General features: G+C 41.1%; 1 protein-coding gene across 1 annotated transcript in view; it reads right to left on the minus strand.

Moving 5' to 3' along the window:
- Positions 1 to 21308, minus strand: part of triob (trio Rho guanine nucleotide exchange factor b) — a 168925-nt gene that overhangs the window by 111186 nt on the left and 36431 nt on the right. The window contains exons 2-3 of the mRNA XM_052143761.1: positions 12865 to 12939; positions 3327 to 3441 (exon numbers count right to left, since the gene is read on the minus strand). Of these exons, the coding sequence (XP_051999721.1) occupies positions 3327 to 3441; positions 12865 to 12939 (190 nt within the window). The remainder of the gene's footprint in view (positions 1 to 3326; positions 3442 to 12864; positions 12940 to 21308) is intronic.

Consider the following 21308-nt stretch of genomic DNA (forward strand, 5'->3'; position numbering starts at 1 on the left):
GTAAGTCCTTTGATATTAGGGCAAAATTGTATTCTTGATAATAATCTTTGTATAGTTTTCCTCTAAAAATATAAAAAAAAATGTAAAACAAGATGATATCTTGTTTAAGATATTTAGGTTTTTCAGAGAATGTATTTTTAACATGTGTATTTTGTCTTACTGTACTGGCAGAGATTTTATAGTTAAAACAAGTAAAAAAATCTACCAGTGCTGAAGAAGTAATCCAAAGTATTTAGAATATGTTACTGACCTTGAGTAATCTAACAAAATAAGTTACAAATTACACTTTACAGCATGTATTCTGTAATCTGTAGTGGAATACATTTCAAAAGTAACCCTCCCAACCCTGGTAACAGTCAACTAGCATGCTACAACAGTTCTGCCCATAAAATGCTGGACCGCCGCATAATGGCGGTTTTAAACAGGATTCGTTCATTCATTCACGAGAAACCTGAAGTTTCTTTTATGCACGACTGCTTGCGCGCGCACACAGCGCATGATAAAAATATTAGATTTTTCCGTGGCTGCCACTTGTCACTGACCAATCAGAGCTGAATTTATTCACAACCAACTAATCAAACAACATTTAATTTTTATGCAGTTAAAAACAATATGGAGACAAATATACTCACTGTTGCTGAATTTCCTGAGCTATATAATGTTTCTTTGAGCATTTATAGAGATATAAATAGGAAAACAGCCAAGTCGGTGTACCAGCTGAAAATATACTCTAGGTACTTGCATAGTTTATGTTTGGAAGACAAATGACTGCGATATACACAAATGGGACATGGACCATCTACTAAAATGTTCTCTTCTGTAACAGGTGTCTGAAACATTAACTTTAGTTAAACAGAAAACACTATTTCCCATGAGTGTTTTGTGGATTTTTAATGTTCATTTGTTGCCCCTCAATTTAATGATTGATGTGATGTTATTTATACTATATCAATTTGGCAATAAAAACTAAGTAATTCAGTCTGTTTTTATAGTCATTAAAAAAGGCAGAATTCATCAAATGTGGGGACAGATGGCAAGACGGCATCAATATTTACAATTATATTGTATTCCAACCATGAATTTGCTCTATCACTCTACTCTCTCCTCTCCACCAATAGCTGGTGTGTGGTGAGTGTACTGGCGCACTGTGGCTGCCATCACATCATCCAGGTGGATGCTGCACACTGGTGGTGGTTGAGGAGAGTCCCCTGTTCACTGTGTAATGCGCTTTGAGTGTTGTGTATATAAATGTAATGTTCATTCATTTATATTATGTAGCTATTTAACCTTGATATCATTTTACATTAATAAAAAAATATATAGATTGTTACAATATTTCTAGTCATAACACATTTTTTTGGAGAAAGTAGTGCCATTTTATTTATGTGCAATAACTTACATGAAAACTAATACAATATTTACAGTAATCACCTCAGAGACCCAGTATCTGAGCAGAAGCAGTAGGGGGCATTGTTGCACTTCTACTGACGCATTTCGCAACGCTTCTCATGTGAATGGAACGCCTGTACAAACAAGAAGCAGCAAGATCCAAAGCCTGCCACCTATTGTGTCCGTGTAAAACTGCCTTTATGTAGTTTTATGCCAAGCTGGTAGGCTCTTTATGCTGTATTATTGATAAAAGAGTTAATCATAATTAAGCAAAATGTATGTGTTAATTGAAAAAAAAATTAACTTGCATTAATTCTGACAGCTCTAGTTACCACATATAATGGTAATTCCTTGTGTCTTTACTTTTGAAACAACGTGCATTTTTTTAATTAATATACAATATTGAACCCTTTAAGCTCAGATGGGCCCTTGAGAAAAAAAAAAAACTTATTAATTACATGACCAACACAAAATAGGTTTTGTTTGAAAGCTTAGAAGCTGTACTTTACAATGCATGTAGTCATTATGACCAAAACCGAAAGCGTAATGCCAATGTAATGCTTTAACTTTTCATTGCTTTCTTAAATCAACACAAACTTTTTCACAGTTACAGTTGACATGATTGAGAACAAAACTAAAGTTTTTCAGGGCTACCTTATTTACACCCAAAGATATATAATGTCAAATAAGAAAAAAAGAAAATATTTGTCTCAAGTTTTTTTGTGATTTTCCAGCAGTTTCTTAGCCTCAGAGTCTCAGAATTTATCATAATCTATACCGTTAAACAATTTGAAAAGTTTTCTTTACAATGATACCAAACACTTGCCCCTTAGACTTCTATTTTGAGTGCATTACTGTAAAAACAATGTGTTTGTCTTTACAAACTAATGGACATGTTGACATTCCAAATTTTGAACTTATTTTGAACCCAGAGAATTCCTTGTAGAAGAATGAGAGAGCAAGAGAAAGAAAAGAGAACATTCTCAGAGAAATGGAAGAGGGATGGAAGTCGACCAGTGTGGCGCAAAAAAATGCAGTTCCAAGCCAAACAGCATATAGTATCTACACCCCTGAAACAAACCAGACATCAAAAACCAAGTCATAAGCGTCTATATTTCCTCCCTGAACTGCTTGTTTCCCTAACCATCTGGGTATCCAACATAATACTGAATCTCCAAGCAAATGGTCAGAAGTTCATTATTTCTCTTCAAACAATCACATATTTTGTGCAATAGTGGCTCAACAATGATGCTTATGGATACCAGAACAGGAGTAAAGTTTGGCCGAACCCAAAGGCAGATGCTAACCTAGATAAAGTTTTGAACTGTGCAGAATTGGATCCCTCTGGCTGAAAGCAGAGATTCACATGGAGATGGTTGATTATCACAAAGAGTCAAATCAATGCTAACTCCAGAAGGACACAGTAGAGGAAAGACAATTTGGCCATGTGATGTTTAATTAAACCAGAAACCCGGGGGGGTATCAAAGCAATATCAAAGCATACATGCTTTGATATTAGATATATCTCCAGACTTTTTTGTCCGTTTTAACACCCTCCAGGCAAAAAAAGATTGATTGCTAAGAAAAGTAATTCTTACCTCTTCTCGACAAGAAGAGCAAGCACTACTAATAATTGCTGTGAAAAATACTGTTGCACTTACAATGCAATTGAAAATCACCACTTGTCTCTGAATTGGCAATTTTAAATGAATTGGGCAAAAATAGACCGATTGCTAAACTATCTTTCCTTGATCAGCTTAGGGTTAAGAGACATGGACACATTTGTGACTACTGTATCTTCATTATTACAGTAGCTGGCTGGCTTCCACACCTGTGCTGTCTTTTCCATTGACTGCACCTGATCTATTTCAACAGCTATGCAGTTTGCCTAATAACTCACACACTGACACACAGACAAAAACCCACACAAGTAGTACCTTGGGATGCTGGCAAGGTATGCAATGAGTCGTCTGAGGTCCTCCTGTCTTATTCTGTCATGGTTACTCCTGGCTGGAAATGTGAGAACTGGCCCTCCACGACGATCTCTTCCACCTGCAGGTCAAACAAACACATTGTACATCTGATTCTGGAAAAACTCCAGCCAAACATGAGCCACACCAAAAACAGAGCCTCACCAAAGATCATTTTAAAAGCATTAGTAATATAAGACAATGGCTAATCTTGAGAGACACAACATGTTCAGCTTACATATAGATATTTTGGATCAATATGGCCAAATTATACGGTAAACAAGAAAAAAAAAAACTTTTCTGAATAAAATAGTTTGTACTTTACAGTGACGTTCACACAGCGATTTGCAGCAAGAAAATGTGTCACTGAAAACTGTGTGTGAATGTAGTTATCACCAGGTTCCAGGAGGCGAAAAATCACAAGGAAGCCTTTGGGCAATTCCTTCCTCGCCACAATCAGGGGGAGGGGCCGTCGGCCACCCAGCCCCGCCCCTTCTAGAAGGGAGGCTCAGAAACAAAGCGTGGCGAGTCGTGCTCCCCCTTGTAGAGACTGGGGACCAGCTCGTCGCCCTCAGCAGCCCCCAAAGTAAGACCTCAGGGCAGTCATTTCAAAGAGGAAAAAATCCTGACGGTCTTGCTCCCAGCTTTGTGGGGGTAGCCCCCCTCGGGACGGGCGCATGTATCATCCACCTTGACCCACACGATACCCCCACAAAACCTCACCATTTACGCCGTCTCTGGTGTTTCGGGATTTAGAGGCTTCCAGCAAAATGTTGGGTGTACCATTGCTTCCTGCCACAGTCCAGGACACGGAACACTCGACATCCCCTCAACAGGAAGTGTCAAAATTATTACCCATCTCAGAGAACCTGGCAGCATGGAAATTTCCACTGCCGTGAAACTGGAGCAAGCATGTCTACTGTGGAAAGAACTGCAAAATCTCTTGGCCAAAGGGGCCATAGAACATGTTCCCCTTCCAGAGAAAGAGTCAGGTTATTACAGCAGATACTTCCTGGTTCCCAAGATGGGTGGGGGGTTGTGTCCGATCTTAGATCTTCGAGGCTTGAATTGCTCAGTCAGGGTGTTCAAGTTCAAGATGCTAACTATCAAGACGGTCGTGTCCCAAATCCAACGTCACGATTGGTTGGTCACAATCGATCTCATGGACGCATACTTTCATATAGAAATTCTGGCAGAGCACAGGAAGTTCCTGAGGTTCGCTTTCGGGGGTGAAGCCTTCCAATATCGGGTTCTTCCATTCGGCCTAGCCCCATCACCCCACACATTCACGAAATGCATGGATGCAGCACTGGCTCCTTTGTGACTCCAGAGCATTCGCATTCTGAATTACATACATGACTGGCTGATACTAGCTCAGTCTCAAGAACTGGCAGTTCAGCACAGGGATATCATCTCATCTGGTTTCTCTGGACTCAACGTCAAAAAGAGCATTCTCTCTCCCACTCAGGGAATTACCTATCTGGGCTTTGTATGGAATTTGATCACGATGGGGCCACAATTGTCTCCCGCTTCAATTGTTCCATTTCAGAACACCCTGAGCAAAGTCAGGCTAGGCCAAGGTTGCACTGTTCATCAGTATCATCGAATACTTGGTCTCATGGCATCTGCGTCCTCGGTGATCCCTTTGGACCTTCTGCACATGAGATCATTTCAGTTGTGGCTAAAAGCCAGGGGATTTCATCCAAGGGCCAGTCCCCTAAGGCTAATAAGGATTACGCGCCACACGCTTCGTTCCCTTTCTATGTGGTTCAGACCCCAGTTCCTTACTTTGGGTCCCACTCTAGGTGCGTCTTGTCGTCACAAGTTGCTAATGACAGACACCTCCCTGACAGGCTGGGGAGCGGTATTAAGTGGTCGTCCAGCTCTAGGGGAATGGGAGGTTCATCAGCTCGATTGGCACATCAACTGCCTTGAGTTGATGGCTGTATTTCTGGCCCTGATATACTTCCTCCAGAATTTGAGAGGCTGCCATGTCCTAGTGCGGGTGGACAACACAGCAGCAGACTCTTACATAAATCATCAAGGAGGTCTACGTTCACACCAGCTGTACACTCTGGCATGTCAGATTCTCCTTTGGGCCCAGGGCAAGCTCCTGTCAGTCAGGGCAGTTTATATCCCTGGATGCCTGAATGTGGGAGCAGATTTACTGTCCAGACAGAAAATACCGATGGGGAGTGGAAGCACCCCGAGATAGTGGAACAAATCTGTGTGAGATTTTACAGGGCAGATGTGGACCTCTTCGCCTCTCATCAGACAGCGCAATGTCCCCTCAATGTCCCCTGGGTCTGGACACGATGGTGCATTCATGGCCCAGAATGCGCCTTTCTATGCTCCCAGGAGTCTTGGCCAGACTTCGCCAGCAAGGGTCCTGCCTCTTACTGATAGCGCCGCGCTGGCCGAACAGGGTATGGTTCTCGGGGATAATGTATCTCCTCGACAGCTCGTCTTGGGCGATTCCGGACAGGGGGGACCTTCTGTCTCAGGCACAGGGGACAATATCTGATCCCCGGACTGAGCTGTGGAACATTCATGTTTTGCCCCTGAAGGGTACCAACTGAGTGACACTGGGTTTTTTCCTGAAGTTATTGAGACCATTCTAAGTGGTAGGGCTCCCTCTACTAGAAGAAGTTACGCCAATAAATGGGATGTCTTTGAAAGATGGTGCAGTGCACATAATGCAGATCCAGTTAACTGCCAGATTGCTTCAGTTCACGATTTTCTGCAGGAAAAATTGTCAGCAGGCACATGCCCCGCCACTCTCAGGGTTTACGTGGCCACTCTATCGGCTTGTCACGCCTTGATTGACGGGGTGCCGTTGGGGAGACATTCTCTGCTTGCTCGCTTCGTTCGTGGAGCCATGCGACTGAGACCTCCTGCTAGGACCGGGATCCCTTCATGGGACTTAGCAATAGTCCTTGAGGGTCTGGTTGAGACCCCATTCGAACCTCTAGAGTCAGCGTCTGATAAACTTCTGACTCTCAAGATGGTTTTTCTTATGGCAATTACTTCTCTAAAAAGAATTGGGGATCTACAGGCTGTGTTTTCAATGCCGGAGCAGGAAAGACATCACAGACTTTGTCCAGTCCATGCCCTTCAGACTTATGTCCACCGCACTAGCCAGTGGCGTAAGTCAGGGCAACTATTTGTTTGCTATGGGGGCCACAACAGGGGGGCGGCCACAACAAAGCAGACTATGTCGCATTGGGTGAGGGACGCTATTGCCCTGGCCTACGAGGCGCGCGGTCAAGATTTGCCAGTAGGTATCAGGGCTCACTCTACCAGAGGGGTCGCCTCCTCTAAAGCCTTGGCTAGAGGTGTCCCTCTGCAGCATGTTTGTGATGTGGCAGGCTGGTCCTCTCCGCACACATTCATATGATTTCCAGAATCATGGATGTTCATGCCACTCCGGGCTCTTATGTCCTTGAGTCAACATCACAAGCTCATGTCTGAGACCTCTCACGCTCTTGTGAGCACAACTACACAACCGTAAGGGGTCCGGACAGCCACAGTGCGGTGGCATGGTGTTCTCGTTCCCAAAGTGCTAAGTCAGCTGCAACATCAAAGCTGCGCTTCATTGCTGCACTGGGATGCCCCAGGACTGCTCTTCAGACAAAATACCTGATGATGCACCTTTGACGCATCTATTTATAGCCCTGCTACAGGTGCATCCAATGATGTCACCAGCAGAGGCTATAAATTCTGGTCAGTTTTATTGATGTTTTGCACACATATTCACAGCTGGTCACACCTAAAGTTGTTCCCAAAGCGCTAAGTCAGCGCAGCATCTCGTTCTGCTTTTATCAGGGAACAGGGGTTACAGTTAAATAACCTGAGACATTCCCTGCCATCTCTCTCTCCTCAACAGTTACCTGTAACTTTTAAATGCCAAAAACTGATGCTTGTGCAACAGCCCAGCACGTCAATCTATAGACACCAAAAGTACCCTCTGGTGTAAGTATCTGACACAAACAGCAAGTGCATTCTTCTCAATGATAAACCTTTGATGTCAACTGACTGACACGAAGAGCATCAGAATTTTAGCATAATTTAATATTAAGTTGGGGTAAAATTTCTCATTGTGACATATGTTGGGGGAATGATTTTCATTTTATTTTAAATCAGCAACATTTCTTCACAGAGGTTAATATTTAATCCAGGGGTCGGCAACCTATGGCAAGTGGAGGGGTAATCACTGGCACGCCAGCAATGGCGAGAGAGGAGTAGAGTATTTTATTTATATGAAATTCCACACCGTCCTTAAACCCTAATCACACTCAAAATTACATTAAACGATTAAAAGAGAAAACATAAACCCACATCGTGGTGTTCAAACATCTGAGTCTATTCAAAATATAAATTAAACCTGGAAATAAAGTTTTCGAATTTTGCAGGTGAGATTCACCGAAAAGGGCTGAATAGTTGATCGGCTTGTGATGTGCAAATGGGGGAGGACATTGCAGTTTCTATAGTGAAAGACTCCTGCACACCGGCTAACGTGAAATAGGGAGAATTACCACTGAAAAAGCTGATCTTCAGAAAGCTGACAGCATTTCTGTGTGGGTGTGGCAACAGGTGATCACACACGCTCCAACTCTCTCTCTCTCTCTCTCTCTCTCTCACTCTCTTACTCACTCACACAAACCCACACACACACATTCATCCTTGTTTATCCAATAACTTGGTAGAAACAGCACAAGCTGTGATACTATTTCTGAAGTGACATTTTTGAATTACTAACGGAGGCTTGGATGCATCATTTGGTTTGAACCAGCAACGGCAGATTCTGATCTACTGCACTCGGCCTGCGTGCTGATGTAGGGCCATATCGCACTCTTGCTCGTGTGATATATATACATATATATATATATATATATTGCTTAATAAAAAAAAACAAAATGTTTTTTTTTTTTTTTGCTATTTTATGTTCAAGTTATTTACTATATTAAATTGTGTGATGTAATGGCATCAGAGCCCACACACAAGGCAATCAAATGCAGGGATCATTTACACAATGTGCACACAGCATCTGGATATCTGGCATCTTCCAATATTGTCAAAAAAAGTTAGCTTTCCTGGATCAGTGTCAGGATATACACGAGGACAACAAGGTAAATAGGATTCAGAAAGCTTTAATAGTTCAATGGCAGGTGAGCATCAGATGAAACGGACAGATGCAGGATATGATTTGCAGAGGAATGATCGTGGGATGAAATGTTGTAGAGATCTGCTTGGATATAGCAAGGACGTGCCAACCGGGAAACACAGGGAAGGATCACAGGAGAATCGGGGAGAATCCAGGAGGAAACGTGGGGTCTAGGGAAAGAAGCAGCAGGTAAGTCCTTTTGCTGGAATACTGTGGAGTCACACTGGAACTGATGAGTCACGAGTCTGGGAATCACAGAGAGAGAGAGTTAGCAGGTCGGTTCCTAGTTCAAGGTTCGACGGAGACTGGATGAGAAGTGTGCTCTTTTGTAGTGCTCAGTGGTGCTGGATTAGATGACAGGTGCAGGTGGTTAATACTCAGGCGATTGTGATCCTTGTGCAGTGGGTGTGAATGAACCTGATTGATCCCTGACAATCAGATGATGTCATTGGGAATGATGTAGTGTCAAGGAATGCTTTACCAATCGGATTGTGTTCAGATCAGTGCAAAAATCATCCATATATTGGCAGAGACACGTGTTATTGGTTACTGTTACATATGTCCACCAGGAGATGGCCAAGTAAATGACGCAGACTCAAATCGTCAAATGGCACTGATTCTGTGAAATTTCATAACTAAAGTCATGTCTGCATGCTATGCAAACGTTTAGTCATTCTTGTGTTTGCATGTGTAACTAACGGCCTTTGTTTTTTGGTTTTTGTTTTTTGTTTGGAGAGGCTTTTGGACACTTGGAGACGTCGTTTTTGTACACTACGATAAATAATGCTTGTAATGCTAAACTTTTGATTGCTTTGTTGAATCAACACAAGATTAATAAAAGCTTATATACATTTTATATAATAAATTTAAAACAAAATATATATATATCTATAGCAATTCTTTGTACAAGTTATTTACTATGTAAATTGTGTGGTGCATTGGCATTATATTATCCTATCGGCCACCCTGCTCTCTGGAGATTGACATCGGCCATTAAAAAAAACATAATGTCGACCACCAGTTAGGACACAGTTCAATTCTGAATACAATTCTTCCTTCATATCCTTGCATACCTTCATAATTTCATTGCTTCATAAAGTCAGTACATACCAACCTTCATTAAACTCTCATCTTTGAAATACAGTGGTGGAAAAGGGCAAAATTGGAAACGAGTTATATCTGTACTTAAGGCAAGCTGAGCTGACGATATGCAGTTTGGCCTGCCAAAGAGTAAGATCTTGGTAAGCTATCTGGGTCAGCAGCCAGCTCAACACTCACTGCAATTCCCCAGTGATGCCACTCTGCCTTTGAGCAAACATATCTGAGAGTTAATGACTGTCACTGCAAATAAGTGTTCTCTCATTAAAATTCATCGAAATCTGTGCCCTTGGAAACACAGAGAACACTTCTAAAATAAATTACTTAGAATTTCATATGAAACAAAAAAACAAAAAAAAAATTATTTGGTCTTATTACTATAATGCAATAAATAAAAATATATAAAATAAATAATATAATTATATATATGTGGCAGCGGGGTCGTGGTCAAGCGCCCGTCCAGGAGAGAAAGCGGTAAGGGCGCTTGCACCTGAGCTAAATTATGTTTAACACCTGTCTCTAATTTCAGTGAGCACGGGGAGAGTGGCTTAAAAGCAGCCACAGATTCTCCAGGAGGGAGAGAGAACCTGACAAGCCGACCCAATGCGCTTGTAGTCATTGTGTGTTTATGTTTATAAGAGAAAATGGCAATTAAAGCCTTACCTACATTTCGAAAGCCCTGTTTCCTGTGTCCTCCTTCTCTTCTTGAAGTCGAGTCTCACACTGGTGCTGAAACCCAGGATCAATATTGTCCAAGTCATGGAAGGAAGTAGCACCGTAGAGTCCTCCCAGCTGGCGGAGGTCCTCCAATCCCTTGCGGCAATACATCAGAGCCACCAACAGTCCCTGCTTGAGCTCCGGCAGGACCAGGATCGTAACAGAGGACCGGCATGCAATCCGGAGTCTTCTCAGCCAGGAGGCAGCGACCCCAAACCTTCGAGCCTCTTTCCCCCCACCTACGTTACAGAAGGTGGGGTCAGCGGACGATCCAGAAGCGTTTCTGAACCTCTTTGAACGCACCTCCGAGATTTGGGGCTCAAAAACTGCCGGTAACGAGCCTCCTGGCCTATATAGAGCTGAAAGGAGCCATCCTGCGACGGGTTGGTCAGAGCCCGGAAGAGAACCGTCAACTCTTCCGGGCTATGAAGCTTGAGAAGACCGACCGTCCGTTCACCTTTGACCAACGGCTCCGGGAAGCCTGCCGGAGGTGGCTGCTAGTGGGGGACCGCGACGTCGAGGGACTCATCGACCAGGTGGTGCTGGAGCAGTTCGCGCAACGCGGAGTGGGTCCAGTGCCACCGCCCGGCGTCGCTGGAGGCAGCCGCCCGGCTCGCGGAAGATCACATGGCGGCGATCCCCTGTGTCTCTTGTAACCTCCCCTTTGCCCTTTCGTTCTGCTCTCTCTCCAGGGCCTGTTCCTGCCCCGTGCAGGCGAGGAGGTTTTCAGAGACCAGCTGACCATGGGAGTCTACAAATTTCGGATTCCGGTAAGAATCAAGGGGGGTAATTACCAAGCATTGCTGGATACAGGGTGTAATCAGACCACCATCCACCAACGCTTGGTTCAACCCGGGGCTTTGGGCACAGCTAAACTGGTGAGGGTGAGGTGTGTGCATGGGGATGTTCACAAGTATCCTATGGTGACCTTGGTGAAAAATCATAGAATGGAGGCAGCGGTTAGTTCCCGCCTTACTCATCCGCTGATTTTGGGGACCGATTGGCCGGGCTTTAGAAATGTATTAGAGGGAATTTGCACGGATGGGTCCTGCACTAAAATAAGGAGATGTGCGATGCCTTTGCAGGGGAGGCGGATCCGGGGCCGTCCTCGACCGCTACAAGTCGGAATGACGAGGGAAGTGGCGGGGCTACCGCCCCTCCTCTCAGGGAATTCCCTGAGGGGGACTTCCCTTTGGAGCAGTCGCGGCAACGTCCGCAGGTGGTGTGCGGCATGCCAGCTGGTATGTCAGCTGGTAAACCCACCGGCCACCCCAAAAGCGCCATTGCGCCCCCTTCCACTGATCGAGGTCCCCTTCGAAAGAATTGGGATGGACCTCGTCGGGCCATTAGAACAGACAGCATGTGGACATCGCTTTGTATTAGTCCTGGTGGATTATGCAATGCGAGATCCGGAAGCAGTGCCCCTAAGCAACATCTCAGCACGTAGTGTTGCAGGGGCACTCTTCAAGATAATCTCCCGGGTGGGGATTCCAAAAGAAATCCTCACCAATCAGGGCACAACGTTTATTTCAAGTACACTTCGCGAGCTTTACGAACTGTTGGGCATAAAGTCGATTCGCACTAGAGTGTACCATCCGCAGACCAATGGCCTAGTGGAACGATTTAATAAAACGCTCAAAAATATGATTCGTAAGTTCGTACACAAAGACGCTAGGAATTGGGATAAGTGGCTCAACCCCCTGTTATTCGCAGTACGAGAGGTCCCACAAGCCTCCACGGGGTTTTCCCCGTTTGATCTGCTGTATGGGCGGCGCCCACGCGGAGTGCTTGACATCATCCGCGAAGCTTGGGAGGAGGGACCTTCGAATAGTAAGAATGAAATTCAGTACGTTTTTGATCTTCGAGGAAAACTCCACACACTGGGGCAATTAACACAGGAGAATTTGCTCCAGGCACAAGAACGCCAACGCCGGCTGTATGACAGGGGTACTCAGCTAAGGGAATTTGCACCGGGAGATAAGGTACTCGTATTGCTCCCAACATCGAGCTCTAAATTACTCGCCAAGTGGCAAGGACCCTTTGAGGTCACACGACGAGTGGGGGATCTCGATTATGAGGTTAAATGAACTGATGGGGGGAGCGCATCAAATATATCACCTCAACCTCCTGAAATTGTGAAGGGAGGAGATCCCTGTGATGTTGGCAACGGTAGTTCCGGAGAGGGCGGAGCTCGGACCAGAGGTAAATAAAAACCGTAATCATAGCACTCCGGTTACTTGTGGAGATCACCTCTCACCGCGTCAACTCACAGAGGTTATTATTGTTGTTTTTTTATGACCAAGACATTTTCTGTGAAATTCACCAATGTACCATGGTAATAATGCTTTGTATATAATATATCAAAGTACCATGGTATTACAATTTGATCCCATTTTAACAAGGGTTAGATTACTAGAATAATTATCAAGAAACTTTCTTGAACTAATCCTCTGAAAAGAAACATGGTAACAAACCTTAAAAAAAAAAAAAAAATCCCTTACATATTAACGTGAATTTTTGGCTCACCTGATAAGAATGCCACCTTCTCTTTAAGAATGGGCAGAACTTCAATGGCCTTCATGTCCTCATTCCTGTGAAACCCTAGAAGAGTAAAAAAAAACATATCAGTCTTCTAAGCACATGAAGACAAAGACACTCATAAACACAAACGTGGAACTTTATATCTTTTATAACTTTATATAAGCAAAACATTATATAATTTATTCATAGTCTTGATGAGTCTCCATTAATGAATCAGCACTCTTGAATAATGAGTGGAGAATGACTGAAACTAAGTACCAGCTTATCCAAAAGAGAAGAATTAAGATTTCTTAATGTTTTTAAAGATCACTGATTGCAAGATGTTAGTTTTTAATAACATATTTACAGTTATGGCAAGGCCTTCATATTCATAGCTACACCCCCTCCTCTCGAACCCTGATCCTCATTCTCTCTGTCCTGCCTACTCACCAGATGGCAAGATCTTAATACATCCACAGCCTCACCAATGCACGAGCACATACAGCATGCAAAGGTACACTCATTGACATCAAAACATAATCTAGGTCAAAAACTTTCATAATAAAAATATAATCTATTTTTCAAAGAAAATCACAAAATACTGCATATATCACCTGTTTAAAGAATAACTAAGTCAAACAAAAGTTACAAAATTTACAATAAGGCACAGAACATCTAAATAACCAGTTTGCAAAAAAGTGCAATGTCTGGAAAGAATCACGTTATTTAAAATCTTCAACTTTAAATGAACACCAATTTTACAAAATATTTACTCAAAATGTAATATTTTTAGTATACAAATGTGCATTATTCATTAACAATGATGCTGATAGATTTTGGATGTGTGGGAAACTCATCACTTCTGTTAATCAGCCAAGCTGTTGCAGGCTATTGGAAAATAATGATTTTGGTGACGATTCTCTTTAAATAGGCAAATATCAGCAGTTTATTTAACCTAGTCAATATATCGGCCAATATATCACTATTTCTAAACCTCAAGTGACACATTACTGAATAAACAATTATTCTAAAAATATGTCTACATCTTCCAGATGAAAATATATACATGACATATGTGTGCTAACAGGGTAGTGGAGAAATGCCATACTTTGTGGTAAGCAAAATAAACTTAATTTAAAAGGAAAACAAGTTTATTTTGCTTATCCCATTGGCAGATTTTTTTTCTTGTTTTGAGTCTAAAGTTCACTAAATTTAGTTAGATTTATCTTAAAACAAGACTTAATATCTTATCCCATTTTGCTTGACAAGTAAATAAATCGTGTTTTAAGAAAGTTTAGATAATTTGACAGGAATACAAGACAAAAATACTTGTCTAGAAAATCATTTTTTGCAGTGTAAATATACTATATACATAATGCTGTGCAGCTTTAAAGGCCAAGTGTATGCAGTGTTTGTTTAAATTGAGTTATTTCATTTGATATTAAGTCGACTGTCATATCCCAATATAAGTTTCATAATAAAGTCTGTTCCTAGTTCAGCTATTCTAGCCTTTTATTTGCTAGTTGCTTATATATAGACACAAATACAGAAAGCAAAGTGTGAAATTATTTATAAAAAATGAAGTAAATCCATTTAAGATTAATGAAAATATTTAGCAAAGCTTTAGTTTTAACAATTATAATACATTAAAATTGTTGCTGCATTTAGCGGAAAATATTGTTGCAGTTAATGATAATAATACGTTTCATTATTTTTTAAAGAGTTTTTGTTTTAGTTTTTATTGGTGAAAATAACAGTAGCTGCATTTATATAGCCCCTGGTAATCCATTTATGATTGGACTAGAAGCTCAGTCCAAATAAAAAAGTCTCATGTAACCATGTCAATTGGATTAAATTGGCCACATCCGATTTAAATTTAATTCGGATTGCAAGGGATGGTGTAAACCTTTTCTAATCCGTTCAAAAAGAAAATGTTTGCTATGTAAACTCTTGATCGGACTGCTTTGTGAAACTGGAATGATCTGTGCATGTTTAGTACAATGGCGTGACGACGTTTCACGCACACATTACACTTTCATCACAGTGGCCATATCTGTGAAAGTCAGCAGAAATGTTTGCCAGATTTGACTTTCTCTAACATTTAAATCTATTTTATTCACGATTCATCTCCGTAAACAGGAGAGTCTGACGTTTGACTGGCTAGAACACAAACCCAGCGGAATATCACCGTAAACATCTCTCATTCAGGAAACATATTTCAGAAAGTAAACAAACATATGCAAATATACATGGATTTTTATTACTATTGTGTTTTATTTATGTTGTCATACACATGTTGTCTCTTTTTGTAGCATGGTTAATAAGTAATAAAAAAATAAAAAACATTTTCTATATAAACTTGCTGTGTAAATATTTTAACATTGTAGTCTGGTGGCGTGAATAAATTACGTGCTTCAAAATTGTATGTGTTGTTTAATGACCAACGTTTGTATACTGTATAGCCAATAATTAAATATATACTGTATAGTAATGTTATATAGCTTTTTATACAATATGTTACAATTGTCACACATCTTACATGGCCATGGTATTATAAATGGAAGTGTTTAATCGCTGCTCTGCCCCTTCATCACTGCTGGACTTAGTGATTTTGTCTCTGTTATGTAAAAAGCAGTATCACTTTAATAAGCTTAATAAATAGAAATAAAGGTTTTGCTGACATTTGTCACATCCCACAGCACAGCACATAGAAGGTATGTGGAGTGTGGTGCTGTACTCTATATGGCAGCGAGGTCATTTAATGATGTCACATGAAACAGGTAAATAAAACTGACCTCTTGGCTCAATTCAAAGGTGGTATATTTCAAAGCTGAATGTTTTCATTGTTGCTGGAAAATGAGTAGATAGTATATTTGAAAATGTTTAATGTATTATTTGTGATGTATTGATTATTAAAACCACAAGCTGCCAAGCGTAACATCATATCCTCATTTTTAGAGAAGTCAGAAATAATTTTGTGTGCTCAAAGTCAATTGTGAACACCCCTTCAAATGGTGAGGGAATGCTGTATAATCATGCAGTGTACACACATCACAACCGAAATTCCGATCTGATGCTTGATACATATAAATGCTCACATCAATCACTTTATTCAGCATTAATGTGAACAGTGTGTTCAGAATCATCGATCTGAATGATTTAATTCTGATTAAAACACAAAGTGTCCATGTAAACGCAGCTAGTGTTTCAACACTTTTGGAGAGCTTGGCTGCTAATAAGAGTGCAGAAAAGGAGATGACGACACATTCATAAGTGAAATTTCAGGCCACCAAAGCAATTTTTGATTTTCAATGCAGGGAAAACCCTATAGTTAAAAGGCACATGGAGAGGGCAGTGCACATTTTCACAGCTATTGATTTCATTAGCTTTATGAGGGAATCAGCAGTAGTTAGGCCTGATTGCTTTTCATAACAGATTATGTCATTAGGCTCAATTGCCCACCACTTCCTGGCGTAAGGATAAGGTTGTCTGCAGGGAGATATAACACAAGCTGGGGCATGTGCAATATAGTATCAGGGGACTTTATGGGGAGTGTTACTCCGTGTGTGTGTGTTATTCCCGAACAAGAATGTCCTCATCACAATCCAATATTCACAAAACCTATGTGTTATTCTGTATGTGTGTGGGCTTGCATGTTTGCCACTAATTCTACCTTCTTCAATGCCCTCATCTCAGTCCAATACCCACATAAACTTTACACTGTGTAATATACTGTACATACACATATATGTGTGTGTTTGTATTATGGTGACGTATTTTATTTCGGAGACTCATTTTCATTCCGCTTACAGAGGTCTACACCAGCCCCTGTGGCACTGGTGTTTTTCATACTGGACATGTTTGGGTTCGGAACCACGATCCGCTCCCAACTCTGCAAAATAGCTTTCATATTACCAATTCTTTATGCGAACTGTTCTCTGTTTCAGGCAAAACTGCCAGTCTGAAATCCCCCTAAAACAACAGGAGCCAGATGCTATTTTGCTTTGCAAGTCTGCAGGTGCCGTTTGTAGATGATTTGAACAGCGCTCCAATGGCAACACAAAACTCTGTGCAGACCCACTGCTAATCTCAGTCTCACACCAGAAGGCATACACACAGAAAGTTCATGGACAGGGTGCACAGGTTTTTATCAGTCCATTTGGAAACAAAGTTGTATTCACAAGACTAGAGGCTACTTTGAAACTAGCATTTTTGCATTCCAAGTTGGTCTTTTTATCTGGCACGAAAACAATGAGGATCCCAATTAGAGTGACAGCATTAAAGTTCAGAAACACACTTCAGCTTTAAACTTGAACAGACAAACTAACAAAAGAATCGGACTTCCCAATGCTATATACATAATGGATAACAGTGGGATACCGATGACCACAGCTGCTCAGGCAGAGCTGTCCTTTTTAAAACAGAAAAATTCCCCAAAAAATTTAACTTCCCCCTGCTAATCCAAATAGGGCTGGGCGATAGGACAATTTATTCGGATATCGACAATGTCTTACAAAGATCCCGATGCTGATTGCAAACAGATAATCGACGATTTCGGGAAATGGAAAAACTATGGATATGGAAAATCAGCAAATATATTAAACAATGGCACGCCAAAATCAACAAGGCTAAATCCAGTTTGCAAGCTCCCCGTTAAAATGTATTTCATGCCTGGGTAAATTTTCTCATCTACCCGCAACAGGCTGGTGACCTGTAGAAACACACTTTATTATATTTTTAAGAACAGAAAAAAGAAAAGAAGTCAATGCCTGTGTCTGGTTCGCTGTTTGTTCAGAGGTGTGCAACACGAGCCTGTCTTGTTGAACATGCAGAGTTGCAATCACAATGCATGCTAACCGCGTGAAAATAAATCAAACTAAACTCACAGCACCGCCAGAGATGTTTGGAGATAATTTGCAGCATGATTATCACATGATTGTTCATAGATAATCATGATTAATGGCAGATTATGAAAGAACTGGAATTTGACTCTATACTGTATACTTCTTTTCCTGTCAAAATACATTTAATTCCAATTTTTTTTAGGACAGAAAACAAAACAATATGTGATGATAACGATTTATAAAAAATTCCCAAACAAAGGATTCCACAAAATAAAACATAAATGCACGAAAATAGCACAAATTCAAGTAACATTAAAGTTTTCATAAAGTCTACGTGGGAGCTTGACAACTAATCCCAGTAGTTTGCATATTCATTGTGATGGGTATTAAATCTTTTAAATCCTTATCCTCAACAAAAGTAATTGTTGCTATCCAGTTTGCTACAGTAATTGGCGAGTTGAACAGTCCTCTTCTTAACTATAATTCATCCGAATTGCCCGGTAAGTAGGAAGCGCAACGTGATGCTGGGGAAATGCTGATGCGTCACTCCAACAGGTTATGTGAATGCGGCTTAACACAAGTCCCATCTGGGTTAGTTTTGTAGAAAAGATTACGGTTAAAAGGTCCTTTCTCCATTACTTGATCAATGACATGGAATTGCTGTTGTGTGTGTATTTTGGGTGTGTGCCTGACACACTGCAAAGGTTCCACCCTATTCAAACCAGTGTTAACAACTCACACAGAGATGAATAAAATGTCAGAATGTCAAATTTGTAAATGTGTTAATGGCATAAAAAAAGGCGGGGGATGGGGGGTAACACTTTACAATATGGTTCCATTTGTTAACAACATTAGTTAACAATATTTAATAATCTTAGTTAATGTTAATTTCAACATAATAGTAATATATTATAATCACATGCGTTAATGCATTAATGCATTTGTGGCAGACCTCTGCCTTTCTTACAAAGGATGAAGCGGTAGCCGGTAGTGATGTATGTCTCGTCTTGAGAGCGGTCTTGTCACCACTTTTACGTGGTCTTGGTCTTGTCACGGCCTTGACAGTCTTTGGTCTTGGTCTTGTCTTGGTCTCGGACCTCTTGGTCTTGTCTAGGTCTCGCTGTCTCAGACCGACATAGTGGTCGGGGGATTTAGCAATACAATACTACAATATCCACGACGACACAACGTTTGATAATGCAACAGTATTATTATTTTGCGCCCTTCAAATGCAACCAATCACATGTATTTTTTTGTGACACAGCCGTTGGCGCTCATCCATTCATATAACATTATACCTCAGTGAGTGAGTGTAGCGTAGAGCGTAAAGAGCACAGTCAGTCAGTAGTATGTCAGTGAATTCCTTGGTCATAAAATTTGCTTTCGTAGAACACGAGTTCTTCTGCACATCGTCAAATAAAAAGAAGCATTCGGCAAAATGTAGATTCTGCAAAGTCTGCTTGACAGAGACAGCCGGGACCACCTCAACGTTCACCAGACACCTGGAGCATAAACACAGGGAAAGGTAAGCTATCTACCCATTTTCAAACTCTTTGAGGTAAAACCTTTCCAACCTCCCATGACCAAACAGATCATATATCTGCTGAATTATTGTTGTTTATCATGTGTTCTTCTCACACGTACGGTATAAGTTATTTAGGGACATATTTTTTGCAAGCCTCTCTAAGGACGTAACTAACGTTAACCTGATGAAGAGTGTATCTAACGTTACATGCTAAGTAACGAGATTTTGGGTAACTGCACAATTGACAGATGACTTTGAGCGCACCGCCAACGGTGTGTGTGTGTGTGTGTGTGTGTGTGTGTGTGTGTGTGTAACCATAGCGACAAAACGACCAACTTTCGGATCCTGCACTTAAGCCTATAATTCCTATAAAGTCTAGTAGAAGGGTGAACATCCAAACATAAGACACTTATTGTACACACTTTTCAGTGTCACACATAACGGGGTGCTATTCAGCACCACATAAAATAAACTCACTGCTTTTCAGCAGCCACTTCAAACACATAGACACAGACATGCACACACAGACAGCTTTGTGCATTTCTCTCTCTCTCTCTCTCTCTCTCTCTCTCTCTGAACTGTGGCTCTGGCTTCTCCTTATCTCTCTCCCGGCTGATTGTGATAATTCTCCCTTAGCCGTCCATCCTTATCGCTCGGCCACGCCCTGCTCGCCACAGCATTATTAATGACATTAAACCCATCTAATTTTTAACTCTAACACATACAGCTCAACATACGCACTATTACCAGAACTATCGCACGTTAACATGCAGGAACTGAAAAGTGTCACACTGAACAACTAAGTAGTAAAGTCATAATTGCTCTCATGTACAGAGCAAGCAGAGGTGTTTTATGGTGCACAGAACTAGTCATAAAGCTTTTCACCCCAAAAGCACCACATTTCTTCAAGCTCAATCACTCAGACTGCTTGTGCCAAGATTAAGGCCAGAAACATACTCTATGCAAGTACGCAGACACAAATGCTTGGCCAAAGGATTGCAAGCACATCATCCACATAACTGTGGCGATAACACATTTCAGTACTCAGGGGGGCTGACAAATCCAGTGACTCCAGTCGAATATGCTCAATAAGGCCGCGTCCACACTAATACGTTTTAGGTAGAAAAATCTGTTTTCTGTTTCCTAATGTCATCGTTTGATGTAAACGTACCAAAATCAATGTGCTTTCAACCGAAAACGCATTAGTGTGGTGAAGGCCTACGATACTCTTCTAATTGTTGCTCTGCCATGACAGTAGTTAACTTGAAATAGAAAAATTACTATAGAAGACAATTTCACAATTGTACCCCTTGCTGTAACGCTGCACTTGCATTACATTATGAATTGGTGTCTGACATTTCGGAAAGACACGTGATATTGAACTTGCATACCTTGAAGCATTTGCATTTATGTACTTGCATAAGGTATGTTTCAGTTGTAAACAGATGATGTTAACTGGACAGGCATTCAAAGACGAGACTACACAGTGCATAGAATGGATAAAATGAGAGATGTAGCCCAGAGTTACCAACCAGGACTGGTACCTAAACGATTGTAGGTTTGTACCCCACAAAAGGCACCGGGAAGATGTCACTGTAACTTATGACAGTACCATTTCAAGGTGATTGCGTATATGTGTACCAGTGCCGTTAGTTGTGGAAAAAAATCGACTGACCTTCAATTGTGTGGAAGCCAATAAAGATTCTGATTGATAAGCTACTTTAGATCAAGGACAGTCATGCATTACATTTTAATTCTATTGGCAGCAGAGTGATCAAGAGATTCTAACTAGCTTGGTGGTATGACTGGTGACCAATTATGCCTTCAATGCAAAATGAAGAACCACAATCCATTGTAAATGTATATAATGTTAAAACAAAAATAAACTTGTCAAGCTCACCACTATCTGTTCCTCTTTATTCTTATACTACAAATAATTTACAAAACTGTAGGACTAATTCTAATGTTTTAACCATTTCAAGCAACCTTTAAAACACAATGATTGAGTGGAGTATATTGAGTAAAACTAACCAGCCTGGTTGGAGAGCTTCTAAATGAGAAAGTCCCAAGTTATTTGAGGT

This window comes from Xyrauchen texanus, chromosome 15 (genome assembly GCF_025860055.1).
Source record: "Xyrauchen texanus isolate HMW12.3.18 chromosome 15, RBS_HiC_50CHRs, whole genome shotgun sequence".
In the NCBI taxonomy this organism is placed as follows: Eukaryota; Metazoa; Chordata; class Actinopteri; order Cypriniformes; family Catostomidae; genus Xyrauchen; species Xyrauchen texanus.